The 14116-nt window shown below is 51.6% G+C and overlaps 1 protein-coding gene across 4 annotated transcripts in view; it reads right to left on the bottom strand.

Moving 5' to 3' along the window:
- Nucleotides 1-4354: 4354 nt before the first annotated feature.
- Nucleotides 4355-14116, bottom strand: part of NFYC (nuclear transcription factor Y subunit gamma) — a 32322-nt gene continuing 22560 nt past the window's right edge. For 2 of the 4 annotated variants that reach the window (XM_048326989.1, XM_048326988.1), the window contains exons 6-10: nucleotides 11146-11319; nucleotides 9931-10089; nucleotides 6547-6654; nucleotides 5823-5882; nucleotides 4355-5189 (exon numbers count right to left, since the gene is read on the bottom strand). In XM_048326989.1, coding sequence (XP_048182946.1) covers nucleotides 5070-5189; nucleotides 5823-5882; nucleotides 6547-6654; nucleotides 9931-10089; nucleotides 11146-11319 — 621 coding nt within the window. In that variant the 3' untranslated portion in view covers nucleotides 4355-5069. The remainder of the gene's footprint in view (nucleotides 5190-5822; nucleotides 5883-6546; nucleotides 6655-9930; nucleotides 10090-11145; nucleotides 11320-14116) is intronic. The other 2 variants (XM_048326990.1, XM_048326991.1) reach the window with 2 other exon arrangements.

Below are 14116 nucleotides of genomic sequence, written 5' to 3'. Positions count from 1 at the left end.
CAGTTTGGCTCCCTGGATGGGGGATATTGGAGGGGCATCACGGAGGAATTCATCCACCTTTTTTGTCAGAGGGAGCCTGACTGGAGTGACTGGGATGGGCAGAGCTGGGGACAGCGGCCTCGGGGGTCGCAGGGGTGCCATTGTCCCGGTGGGGAGAGCTCTGGTGACAGCGGTGACAGCGGCGCGGGGAGGGGGGAGGGCTGCGCAGCACCTGCTGCTGCTTGGCCTCATCCCAGGGCAATTAACTCCTGGCACCACTCGCTGGGACAAAGAAGCGCCTGGGACAGTCCGGGCTCCTGCGGGATGGGGAACCCCCGGGAAGGGGGCTGGGGGCCGCTCTGCCCCAAAACCACCCCACAGCCCGGTCCCAGCTCTCGCCTGCGCTGTCCTGGAGCTGGGAGGCGACTCCAGCGGCATCGCCCGGAGCTTGGGCACAGCCCGGAGCGGCCCCGCGGGAGGAACAGGGAGCGGCCCCGCTCTGCTGCGGCGGGGAGCGGGACGGGACAGGGGCTCGGCTCCTCTTCCCAGCTCCGAAGGTGAGGAAGGAAGAATGGATGAGGACGCCGAGAGCTCCCGGGCTCGCCGGCGCTGGGACAGTTCCCAGCCAAACCCCTCCAGCCGTGCCACGTCCTGCGGAGATGGAGCAGAGTCCCAGAGCGGAGAAGAGCCGGAGTTGATCCCCAAGGGAACGGGACTTCGGTGGTGACTCCAGAGCCTTCACCAGCAGTGCTTTTCCCTACTCCAGTGCCCCTCTGGGATCCTGGACCCACAGCGGCAGCGTGGCTTTCACCGCAGTGAGTTTTCCTTGGAAAAGGGTGGCCGGAGGTGGCAGCCCCGGGGAGGGGGGTACAGCAGCCCCGGGGAGGGGGGTACAGCAGCCCTGGGGAGGGGGGTACAGCAGCCCTGGAGGGGGGGACAGCAGCCCTGGAGGGGGGGACAGCAGCCCTGGGGGGGGGGGTTGACAGCCGTCAGCATCCAAGCCCGCAGCAAACCGAGCGTGGCACTACCCGAGTGCCAGCGTCCGGTGCTGAGCTCAGCACCCCGAGGAGAAACGGGATCTGAACCGCTCCTTGGCAGGGAAGCGCTGCCTCCTCCTCCTCCTCCTTCTCCTCCTCCTCCTCCTTCTCCTCCTCCTCCTCAGCTTCATCCCGGGTCCTTGGGGGTGTGACCAGCTCTGCCGCTGTCGCACTTGCCCTGTAGATTGGTGGCAGTCACTGGTCACGCACAGACGGGTCCGTGTCCCTCCCGCGGGTGCCGCGGCTCGTCCGGCCTCTCGAGGGACGCGTGTTCCCCTCTGTGTCATCCCACGCCGCCCAATTTGTCACCGCGGTGTCCTCGGCGAATCAAAGGAAGCCTTGAGTCCTTGCAGGGGAGGTCTGGCTCCTGTCAATGCCCGGGCTTCCAGTCCCTGTGACAAACGATGTCCCCGAAGTCCCCATCCCGTCCCAGTCTCCTCTAGGAGGGCAGGCAAAGCTTTACCTCTGTTACCACATAAATAAAAAATAGCTTTTGTCCGATTAAGATTTATTTCAATATCAAGGCCCACACTTTGTGTATGCTAAAGAGATTAATTAAATACACGCTCTCTCATCCATGATTATTACCCAGCTTTCTGCCCAGATCCACATCCGAGGAGAAGATTCCCTTCTGAACCTGCTTCTGTTCCTTCAGTAATCCCCATTTTTGGGCATCTGATCGAGAAGGTTTTTATTGAACATGACCACACTTCTCGTGCCCAATTCGATACAATCAGGAATTAAAATAATCACCCCCAGCCCCTCTGATCCCTCGGAACTCAACAGGGTTTATTTCCAGCCAAATTTCATTCATTTCATGCAACAGCTGGAAATTCCCTTCGGGAGCAGCATCTCCCTCCCATTTTCCGTCCTTTAAGTGATTTATTCCCATTGAAATTCCAGCCTATTTCCAGCAAACCCGAGTGCTTTGGGTAAAGAGCTTTTCCTCAGCAGAGCCTCGCCGGCCGCCGCTGCCCGGGGCTGATAAAGGCGAGCAGCGCCCGTTCCGCTGTCCGGCTCTTCCTTCCAGCTCTCTCTCCATCCCCACAAGCGGATTCCCAGCTCTCCAAGCCCGAGGGATGCTTCTCCAGAGGTGTTTGGGGGGCGGAGGAGGTCACTCATCTCCTCTGGCTGCGGGGAGAGCGGTGGGGCAGCCCCCGCCGGGTGGGATCAGCTGTTGGGATCGGAGATCCAAACCCCCATCCCGGTTTTCCCATCGCGCTCCAGCTCTTCCCGCGGCGGCTTGGAGCGGAGACAGGGATGCGGCTGCCGGGAGAAGGGACCTCTGAGCCCCTAAATCCAGGGAAAGGGACCTCCGAGACCTCAAATCCCAGGGAAGGGACCTCCGAGCCCCCAAATCCAGGGAAAGGGACCTCCGAGCCCTCAAATCCCAGGGAAGGGACCTCTGAGATCTCAAATCCCAGGGAAGGGACCTCTGAGATCTCAAATCCAGGGAGAGACCTCAGAGGCTTCAAATCCAGGGAACATCTGAACCCCCAACTCCAAGGAAAGGATCTCTGATCCCCCAAATGCAGTGAAGGGATCTCCGAGCCCCCAATTCCAGGGAAAGGATCTCTGAGCCCCAAATCCAAGGAAAGGACCTCCGAGCCCCCATCCCTGCCGTCCCATCCCGGCTGTCCCATCCCGCTCCAGCCCTTCCCACGGGGGCCCTCTCGTGGCTGATCCCATGCTCGGAGCTTTCCCGAAAACTCCTTTTATCCCCCAATTCCATCCTTTCCCAGCCCAGGAGACGCTGCTCCAGCCTGGCACACCCCGGCTCTGCCCGCGCACAGCAGCGATGCTCCGGGAGCTGCATCCCTCCCTCCCCCCTTCCCGTCCTCCCGCTGCTCACGGGAATCGCGGGATCGGGAAAACTTGGGGAATCAGGAAAAAATGAAAAAATCATTTACAAAGCCCAGGAGGAGTCGGGAATTCTGCCGGGCTGGAACAGCAAGGCCCAGATTCCACAGCAGCCGAATGCTGAAGCAGAGCTTTCCTTCCCCCGCTGGGCCTGGCAAGGGCACCTGTGCCAGGATAAGGAGGGCACCTGTGCCAGGATAAGGAGGGCACCTATGTCGGGATAAGAGGGACAACTGTGCCAGGACAAGGGTGGCACCTCTGATGGGGTAAGGGTGGCACCTGTGCCAGGATAATAGAAACACCTGTGATGGGATAAGGGGGACAACTGTGCTGGGACAAAGGGATGGCACTGGTGACGGGTAAGGGGGGCACCTGTGCCAGGTAAAGGGGGTCACCTGTGCCAGGACAAAGGGGCACCACTGCCCGCACAAGGGGGGCACCTGCAGCTCTTGGCAAGGTGGGCACTTGACCTCTGGAGATCCTCAAACTCCTCCCAGCTCCGTCAGGGGATGCAGGGGCTGCCCTGGTTCCATGGAACGAATCCCTGCAGGACACCCCCATGGAGCCCCCTGGAGCATCCAGAGCCTTCCCACCCCATTCCCTGTGGGATAATGGCCAAGGAGCTGGGAAGGGCCAAGGCTCACCCTCCCCCCCCAGCTCAGGCTCTGTGTGTTTGGGATTGGAGCTCTCCAGAGGCGACTCCAGGAAGGGTGGAGATGCCAAAGGGGGGACCTGTGGATGGAGGATGGGCCTGGCTTGAGGTTGAACAACCAAAGCAAGCTGTAGGACCCAAACTTTGAGGGCCAAAAATGTGACTTTTGTCTCAATAGGGGTAATTGAAATCTTAAAATGAATTCTGCATGTGTTAATTAGCTTAATGAAGTCCACGCTGTCGTTCAAGTCCCTGCCCAGAACATGGCACAGGTAAAGGAGGAGGGGAATGAGGTTGGAGCTAGGTGGGATTTGGGTTCTGCTCCCAGGACAAGGAAACGGCCCCACGCTGTGCCAGGGGAGCTTCAGGAAGGATTTCTCCATGGAAAAGGTGGTCAGGCACTGGAAGGAACTGCCCAGGGAGGTTTGGAGGTGTCCAAGGAACACCTGGAGGTGGCACTCAGTGCCCTGGGCTGGGGACAAGGTGGGGATCAGGCACAGCTTGGACTCGGTGACCTTGGGAAGGATTTTCCACCCTTGACGATTCCCAAAGCAGAAATTCCACCTGATTGGAAGACGATCCAAAAGCAGCTTGGAAGGACCTCCTGTCCCTCCTTCCAAATCTTCTTAGCAAGATTTTGAGCCCCCCAAAATCTCTGATCTCTGCTGGAACACAGGGGGATTCTTTTTGTCCCAAATTTCACACATTTCTCACATCACCTGAGCTCTCAGCCAAGCCCTTGTCCAGGCTGATTTCCCTGCTCCAGGTGTAACATTTCCAGGGATTCAGGCTGCTCCTGGATCTCACGGACAGCACACACACAGGATATGACAAAAAGCAAATTTATTTCCTTTCATGAAGCTTATATTACATGCATGGACCAAAGCCAGGACAACAGGTAACAGCAGGGCTGGGGTTCTGTCCAGATTCCATCAGTTTTTCTGGAACCCAGGAGCCAAATTCAAGGATTTTTTGCCCTTAGAAAATACAATCATAATACAAGGAATGTTTGTTTATTTTGTTTCACTTCAATTACTCCTCCTCCTATTCCCTGCATACAGCAAATGCTCCAAAAAAAGGAGGCAGGAAGGAAAAATCTCAACCACACACACTTCCCACCCCCCCCCCATCCCTCCCCCCCCAAAATTCCCTAAAACCCACTGAGATGGGAGGACCAAATCTAGCTCTATCCAGAGGAAAAAAAAAATACCAACAGAACAGCAGGAATAGAGCTCTGACAGGAGCAGTACCCTCAGGATTTTCCTAGAAATGAAAACATTTCCCACATTTGTTCAATGAGATGCTCCAAATCCCTTCGGATTGCTTCTCTCGGGGTTTGGAAAAGCAGCTGGATACACAAAGATTGGTTTGAAAATAAAAATATTGCATTCTTGGCAGAGTCTGCTGGATATTCTGCATATTCCCATACCCAGCAGAGCAAGGTGGAGATGGCAGAGCCTACTATAGGCTTACTCTCAGGTGTGCTCCTCGGCCCAGAGGTGCTCGGGGTTGGGTTTGGGGACTCGGTGCCAGGTCCTGGCTCAGTCCCCTGTCACCTGCGTGGCCTGGGCGTCCGAGCTCTGGTTGGTGGATTGGATGAACATGGGCTGGGTGATGTCCTGGCCCGCGGGCATTGTCACCTGTTGGATCTGGTACAGCTGCTGCAGACACAGAAGGTGGGACAGGAACTTCTGTCAGTGCTCAGCACCCTCAGAACCTCTCACGTTTGGTGCCCCAAAAACCCCAAAGCCACCATGAGCTGCCACCAAATCTGCTGCTAATTCCCATCAAAGTCCTTCTGGGAATTCCTGATGCCCAGGCTCACATCAGGCCCTATGAGGAAGGGAATGGAATTCCCACAAAAGCTGTGGTTGCCCCATCCCTGGAAGTGTCCCAGGCCAGGCTGGATGGGGCTTGGAGCAATCTGGGATAGTGGAAGGTGTCCTTCACGTGGTTGGAAGAGGATGAGCTTTAAGGTCCTTCCAACCCGAACCATTCCATGATTTATGATACTTTTGGAACGGCCAGATATTAAAACCTTTATTCTTGAATTTATTAGAATTTAGGATTTCACCTGGAGTGCCAGGGTGAAATTAATTTAATTTATTAATCCAGGGACTGGATTAATAAATTAAATTAATAATTAACTGGAGCAAAGGCAGCAGAACACTAAGAATCCACCTGAATTAAGACTGGCAGAACATTCCCTCATCCTGCTGCAGGCCAGGAGCTGATTTGCAGGAAAATGCAGATTTAGGACAGTCCCTGTGTCCCTTGTGACCCCCAGTTCTTACCTGTCCATCTGTGAACTGGCTGAACTGCTGCTGCCCTTGCTGCACCTCTGTCTGCGTTATCTACAGAGATAAGAGCAGCTGATCACTGACAGCCCTTCCCAGAGGGTCACAACCCCACCAACACCATCCTGCTGCTGCCTGGGGAGAGCTTTTTAACCTCGGCCACATCGTCCAGCACCCCAACCGCAAGAGGAACGGCACCTCCAGACCAAACACCTCCTTCCAGACCAAAACCACGTCCTTCCAGACCCCAAATCAGGTCCTTCCAGACCCAAAACCACGTCCTCTCTGCCTCCCCTGAGGAGAACGTGGCCTCCAGGCCAGCGGGAAGGCAGAGCAGGATCCCTCAGCCTCAACGTGGCAGCGCCGCTCCCGACGTTCCACCTTTCCTGCCCGGCTCCTCCCTCACCCAGGCAGAAGGAGAAGGAAAGAGAAGGTTGATGAGCCCAAATGTTACCTGCAAGCAGCTCAGAAGCAGCGTGAGCTTCACCCAGAGCCACACACACACACACACACACACACACACAAAAGGTTTGCATGCACCTCTCACCTAAAGGAGGTTTCCGCTATGCTCCTTCATTCTTTATTTCTTTTTTTAAACTCTGACAAACAGGAAGAAAAGAAAGGCAGGAATCCTAACCCAAGAGGTGGTCGAAATCCCCTGGAATTCGCAGCTTCAGGAGCTAGGGAAGAAGATTTGGAGGCAGCCCTGTGGAGTGCATACCTGCTGTGCATTGGTTGCAAGCGTCTGGATCTGCCCCTGGACTACCTGGGTGCCTGACACGGGTTGGGCTAAGCGGATATACTGCAGCTGGCCAGCATTCAACTGGACCTGGAGACAAGTGGAGGGGGCAGGGAAAGAAAACGAAACAGGTCACTCTGCACACCCTGAACACACAGCAAAAATTCCCTGCTCGATTCCACCACAGGAGCTGGAGTTATGGGTGAGCTTTGCCCGGCAGCTCCACGGAATTCTGAAGGGTTCCCAGCAGGAACCACCACAAGGGACCCTAAAGGTAAACGTGAGGTCACAGAGCTCCTGGATATCCCTGAGGCACCACATTCCTGCTTTTTTTTCCAGGCTGGGAAGGGGTCAGTTAGTAGCTAAAGCATATTAATGGCTCGGTTTCTCAGGGATTTGGGAGCGTTTTCGGTCACAAGAATTAAATTTTACTCCTTTGACGCAGCATTTCACATCAACTGTTAGGAGCTCATCATATCCTACACCTCTATTGTATCCTGCCAAAAATTAAGGAATACACAGGAATTTTCCCCAGAAATAAAGCCAGCAGAGATGGCAAACCCCAAAGATAGATTTGGAAGCTCTGAAGGCAGCTCTCTGCCAACACCTGCCAACCCCCACCTGGCAGAGGCTCAACCTTTTGGTGTCACTGCTTCATGTGTGAGATTCAACCCCAAATTTATTCCCTAAATCCCTGATTTTGTGGCAGGTTGGATGCTTGGGAGTGTGGGACATGAAGGTAACACTGTTAATACACACTTGAGAGCAATTAAAAGGGCACAGATAGCACGGCTGGATTTTTCCTTCTGTGTTATTTAACTTTATAACATTGAGATTCACAGTTTTAAGGTTAATTTTATACCAAAAAATGGGTTTTTTTGAGTTTTTTTTTTTTTCTCAAAAGAACACAGAGAATACTCTAAAAAACTGCTGACTGATAAGGAAGTGCCTGGAACGTGGTCCTGGCATTTCCACAACTGCCACCAACTCCCCCAGATGTGTCTGAAAGCTCCAAAATTATTTCAAGAGCAAATAAATTCCCCTTGAGCAACAAAATTTCAATCCAAAACTGGTTTCTGCATTGAGATCTGCAAGGGAGGTCACGTTTTCCACGCTGGGGGATTAGGTTTTAATGACTCATTAAAAGAATGGGTGGAAGAGATTTGGGAAAAGTTCTTCCAGCAAGGAGAGGAAGCTCCAAAGAACCTGCCCAAAATGAGGTTTGGGTAAGACACAGATTAAATTGAACATAAAATTCACGTGGCCAAACAAGTGATTCTCGCTTAATCGATGGATTCACTTCCAGTTTTTCCCTGTCAAAAAATAAACCTCCACTTTTCCACTTTATTTCTGGAATAAAGAGCAGCAGGGAGTGTGCACAGCACCAGCAACATGTGGAAAACCACAAGAAACCAGGAGTAAGATGCTTCCAACACTCCAGAGGCACTTCCAGTTTCAGGAGAGAGTTTCCAACTCTATTTGGGTGATCCAAGATTCTCTGCTGAGCCCTCAAAGACCCCAGAACTGTCAGAAGATGGCACTGACTGTGCCAAGAGAGAAAAGAAATGAAGGAAAAATAAGAGAAAGCAAAGCAGGAAGAGCAGAACAGACCAAGGAAACTGGAATTTTGTGGAGCCAAATCCAAATTCTTCCCAAGCTGGGCACTAAAAGCTCTCACAGGGAGTTTTTCTCCAAGTTTTATTTTATTTCATTTGCTGGAAGCTCCTTCAGCACCAATTGTGGTTCTTCAACAGAAGAATCCTCCTGGTTGCAGCCAAACAGGATCTCTGCTGGATGGGGAGCTGTGAATCGGGATTATTCCATCCCACACTGCTCCTACATTGCTGGTTTGAAGTCTTGGAACTGTCAGAGATCCAGGTGTTCCCAAAAAATCACCACACTCCAGCCCCTGGCAGCTCCTGAGGAGCAAGCACAGCTTCCTGTTCTTCCACAACCCCAGGAAAGACGGAGGAAAAAGCAAATTCTTGGTCAAAACCAGACCCTAAAACCTCTCCAGTCTGTCTGAAAACACGGGATCACTTCCCAAAGGATCCTCCTGGATTTTCTGCAGGAGGTTTTGGCCCTGCCCAGCTCCTTTATAAGGAATTTTTTATCCTAACTGATGTCCAAGTCCCTTCCTGTAGTTCCAGCATTCCCTGGAGACAACTGAGGACAAATCTGAGCTGTTCTTTTCTTGCTGACGATCCACTGGAGATTTCCTTCCACAATTCTTTGAGGAACAAGTCTCTTGGAGAGATTTTCACAAGGAAAAGAAGAGAAAAAAGAAATGGAAAAGAAAAAAAAAATGGAAAAGAAGGAAAAAAAAAGAAATGGAAGAGAAAAAAGAAATGGACAAGAAAATGCAGAGAAGGAAAAGGGTTCCTTGTAGTAAAACAGCCAAATTGGCAATTTCCTCCTTTTTGATCAACACCTCAAGGCAGCAGGAATCAGCTGAAGACTCAAGAGATGACTGAAGACTCAAGAGATGAAAAGAGCTGGAAAAATCTGGCAACTCCCCCAATCCAAACTCTTTCCAAGATGCTCTGGCACAGCAAGAGCAGAGGGAAGCTCAGCAAGGCTGCAAAGGCAAAACCTGTGTGAAAGCTCAGTTTTGCCACAGCTGTGAGGACAAGAACAGAAATCCAAGAGAAATGTCTGGCACCAGGCGACCTTTGGGTTCTGGTACACACAACTGGGTGATTTTTAATTTTCTTTTTCTCTAAGAGGTGTGAGATTTTCCAGCTGGGCACCAAAAGCCTCAGCTTTGTAGTGATTTTAAGTTAATGTGACTTTTTTCACCCCTCTGTTTACTTAGGACACATTTCAGGAAGTTTTGCTTATGCTGGGCACCCCAAATCCCATTTTGAAGGCTGATGTGAAAGTGAGGACTTATCTCCTGGTTTTGCAAAGCCATTCCTCCAACCAGCTCCAAGTATTTTGGAGAAATATTTCTTTTAACATCAAAGTTTATTAGTAACTCCCAAATGGCACCTTTCCCACTCAGCCTGCCAGGTCACGACTTCAGATTGCAGAGGCACAACCAAGTAAAGGCAAAAGAATTCTCTTTCCTTCAAACCAGGCTGTGGTGAAGAACTGAGGTTTAGCCAGGAAATATTTTATTTATTGCTTCCTAATCACAACTATTTCACTCAGGGGGAGGTGTTTGGGGTGGGCAATGAGTCTGGACTAAGTGGGTTAAGATTTATTTCCCCCTTCATGTCACACCTGGTTGGTTTTCCTAAGTGCAGGAAACACACCACTCAATCCAAACTTCCTCTGCCAGTTAAAAAAGCAAACAGAAACGGCCTCATGCTCACAGTTTGCTCAAGGGGGACTTTTCCACCTTTCCTCCTGGCCAAATCTTACCGGGATTTGCTGGATTTCTCCCGTGTTGGTGATGATTTGCTGCATCACTTGCATGGTTTGCCCTGTGCCGCTCTGAGCCTGCTGGGTCTGGCCCTGGGGCTGGGCCTGCACGATCTGGACCTGCTGCCCCTCTCCCACCTGCATTGTCACGGGAGTGGTCTGCAAAAAAAAAAAGCAAGGATGAGGATCCAGGGGTGGAAAAGCCACGAGATACCGGGGTTGGAGCAGACAGAGCCTGTCCCACAGCCACTGCTCGTTGCCTGTCCTACACCCAGGAATTGTGAGGATTAAATCACCCCAGAGGGAGCTCAGAGCCCGGGTGAGGCACTTTCCTGAGGAATCTGAACTAGAATCAGGACCAGGAACCACATTTGGCCCTGCAAAGCTGAGGTTGCCCCACAGAAGTGTCCAAGGTAAGGCAGGACAAGGACTGGAACAACTTGGGACAGCAGAAGGTCCCTGACCACAAAACGAGATGAGCTTGAAGTTCCTTCCCTCTCAACCCAAGCCAAACCATCTCATCCCATCCCATCCCATGATTTCCACATTGCTGGGGCAGACCTGTCCTACACCCAGGAATTGTGAGGATTAAATCACCCCAGAGGGAGCTCAGAGCCCGGGTGAGGCACTTTCCTGAGGAATCTGAACTAGAATCAGGACCAGGAACCACATTTGGCCCTGCAAAGCTGAGGTTGCCCCACAGAAGTGTCCAAGGTAAGGCAGGACAAGGACTGGAACAACTTGGGACAGCAGAAGGTCCCTGACCACAAAACGAGATGAGCTTGAAGTTCCTTCCCTCTCAACCCAAGCCAAACCATCTCATCCCATCCCAACCCATGATTTCCACATTGCTGGGGCAGACCTGTCCTACACCCAGGAATTGTGAGGATTAAATCACCCCAGAGGGAGCTCAGAGCCCGGGTGAGGCACTTTCCTGAGGAATCTGAACTAGAATCAGGACCAGGAACCACATTTGGCCCTGCAAAGCTGAGGTTGCCCCACAGAAGTGTCCAAGGTAAGGCAGGACAAGGACTGGAACAACTTGGGACAGCAGAAGGTCCCTGACCACAAAACGAGATGAGCTTGAAGTTCCTTCCCTCTCAACCCAAGCCAAACCATCTCATCCCATCCCAACCCATGATTTCCATGCTGTCGTTGATTTTCCTGAGCAATCCATCCCTCAGGATTCCCCTGGCTCCCTCAGGCCTGGCTCACCTGGCCCTGCTGGGGCTGGGCGATGATGATCTGGCCCGGCTGGATGGTGGTGGTGGCCGTGGTGGTCTGCTGGCCCTGCTGCTGGCCCTGCACCTGCACTGCTGCAGGCTGCTGGGCCAGGGTGAAGTAATACTGCACGGGCTCGGCTGGGGTGACGGCCTGGCGCACCTCTTCCTGCAGGAAAACCATCGGGAATTGGGATGGGAACACAGCACCCGCCCGCCCCACAGCTGAATATTCCCCCCAAACACATCCCGTGGGAAAGGAGCTTTAATATCTCACTTAGAAATGTTTAACCAAGTCAGTGTGAGCTGAGAAATCCTCATTTATTCAGCTCTATGGAAATCAGGAGCGTTCCCAATAAAGTGGGGATAATGTGGAGTGGCCACTGAGGTGGAATCACCACGAGGAGGTGGAAATGAATAAAATTACCAGAGCTGAAAGCCATGGAACTTCCTCACCGGTGAATTCCATCACAGGAGGAATTGCAAATGCCCCAGGAAAACTGACAGAGCCTCCTCTGTCACCCAACCCCTCTCCTGAGCTGCGTTCCCAACCCTCCACCGAGCTCTGATGTCAAAGCCCTGCAAATAAAAGCCATGGATTCGATGCTCTCTGTCATGCCTGGAGTTATTTATTTAAACCCAGCTTTTCCAGGCTGACAACCATTCCCTGCTGTGGGAGCAGGGATCTCTCAGCAGCACGAAGAACCAGAGGCTCTGCTCTGCCTCCCTGTCAGCAGCAACGCTGCTTTCTTTCACCTCAGGAGAGAAAAGCCCCTCATGATCAACGATATTCCAGGATTTTTCGGAGATTATGGGACGTGGTGAGCTGTGAATACTCCAGGATGAGAATTTCTGAGCTCCTCAGAGCAGTTGGATGAGGCAGCTGAGGGCAGATGCAGCTCCCAGACGTTCACTCCATGGCAGAAGGCGTAAACAATCCTCTCCCAGCCACCTCGAGTTCACAGCTGAGAGTGTAGGATGTTTACACGTGCTACAACATGGGACATTCCCACTTCCAACAGCCTGCTGGAATCCCTGCTTTTTTGAGGCTTGCTCATGGATTCCCCCTTCAGTTGATCCAGCTGGGCAGGAAAAGGAAAATTCACATTAAACAGGAGCAGTGGGTGATGTCTGGGTGGGCATCGGGCTGGAGTGAGGAGCTTGTTTGCTTAGAAGCTGGTTTTTGGGAAGGAGAACAACTGAGGAATTACTGCTGGGAGGTTTCCCAGCAGAAAATCACAGCCCAAAGATTAAACTGATCCCAGCTGGCTGTAAAAAAGACCAACTTTGAGCCTGGCACTCAGGGCAAACATCATCACAACCACCACCAAACACACCACCTCCTACTCCTGCAGCTCCCTGGTTATTCCCATTCCCCTCATTAATTCCTCTGAGGAAAGGACTAATAATAAATTAAAATATATTTTCACCAGGGCACATTTCCAGGCAACTAGCAACCCACAGGCAGTGAAGAGCTGGGGCTGCTCTAAGCCCAATCCTTAGGTAGGTTATTTCTGGAGTGCTCCAATCCCCAATTCCAGCTAAATCCTGAAATAATTATGGCGAACGAGCCCTTCTCTGAGCATCTCTTCCAGGTTCAACCCCGTTTGCCACAGGCAGGAACGGCTTTAAATCCAAATCTGCTTCAACTCCCTCCTGTCCCAGCATTTGCCACCTTTTATTTCCAAGCTCCACAGCTGGAGTTCCCAGAGCAACACAACACTGGGATTTCATTCCCAGCTGTTCCAAGAACCAGCACTGCCTTGTCAAACGTGGTAGAGATGAAACACAGATCGTAAATCCAGCCAAAAAAAAAAAAATCCAGGCACAGGCAGCCACTTTCCCACAGGATTTTCCCTGTAAATCCTTAACCTACATTCCTAGGGGGCAGCTATTTCTCCATTCAACTTTTCCTGCTGGAAAAAGCATTCCTGGTGTTCCAGCAGTGGTCACAGACGGGTGAGGAACATCTCCCCAGCCTCATTTCCACCCAAAACTGCCCAGGATTTCCTGGCTGGGGTGGATCAGCAGGACACCTTATCCCAGATGCTGGAACACACCCTCAAAGTGCTCCAGGAATTCCTTGGATTCCAGAACTTGGATGTTCTGTAATCAGAATGTCCCGATGTGAATCAAGCAAGGAGAAGACAGCGGGAATGCTCTCCCTCCCAAACACGGTGCACTGCTAAAAATAGAAAAGTACAGGAATGAGGCACCTCAGGGGAAAAAAAAAAAAAGTGGATTTCCAATGCCAGAATGGAAATTTCAATGATTCCAGCTGAAAAAGAAACTCCAGGTTGCTTTCCCTCATTAAGAAGAGAAGCTGTGGAGGCTGTTTTGTCTTGTAATTAATACCAAACTAATGAATTTTGGATAAATCATGAGGATTTATGTCGATATTTATATTTTATGTCGAGTTCCCAGCACACCTGGGATGCTGGTTTTTAACCCCAGCAGCAGCAGGATGGACTCTCCTGGATATCTGGGACATGGAAAAGTGTTTTCTGTATTTTCTACACCTGGAAATCAGGGTGGGAGGTTAAACCCAGCTCAGGGACCATCCCAAAGGAAGAGGTGTGGATTCCCTATTCCCTCCCTTTGGTTGTCACTCCAGGAGCACCACGAGGACACTTCCAGGTATAAAATAAAGCAGCAGCCTCCAAAATCCAGCTCCAAATGGGAATGCTGCTCTGTACACTCAGAACAGACAGAATTTTCTGTGCTATCCAGGATTTAGAGTGGAATAGGGAAAAAAAAAATCCATGTCAGAGACAAACTTCCAAGTCAAGACGTTCCAAAGGCTCCCAAATCCACCAGTTTTAAAGGCCAACTTGGATTTTTCCACACTGCAAACCTCCAGAAGTAGCAGAAATGAGTTGTTTTAGCATTTTTTTCTTTTTTTCTTTTTTTTTTTTTTTTTGATTGCAGGAGCAAGGAGCAGAATTATCCAAACAGGGCCTTGAGGG

This window comes from Corvus hawaiiensis, chromosome 23 (assembly GCF_020740725.1).
Source record: "Corvus hawaiiensis isolate bCorHaw1 chromosome 23, bCorHaw1.pri.cur, whole genome shotgun sequence".
NCBI lineage: Eukaryota > Metazoa > Chordata > Aves > Passeriformes > Corvidae > Corvus > Corvus hawaiiensis.
The sequence above is the reverse complement of the archived record's forward strand: the minus strand, read 5'-3'. Positions and strand labels throughout refer to the sequence as shown.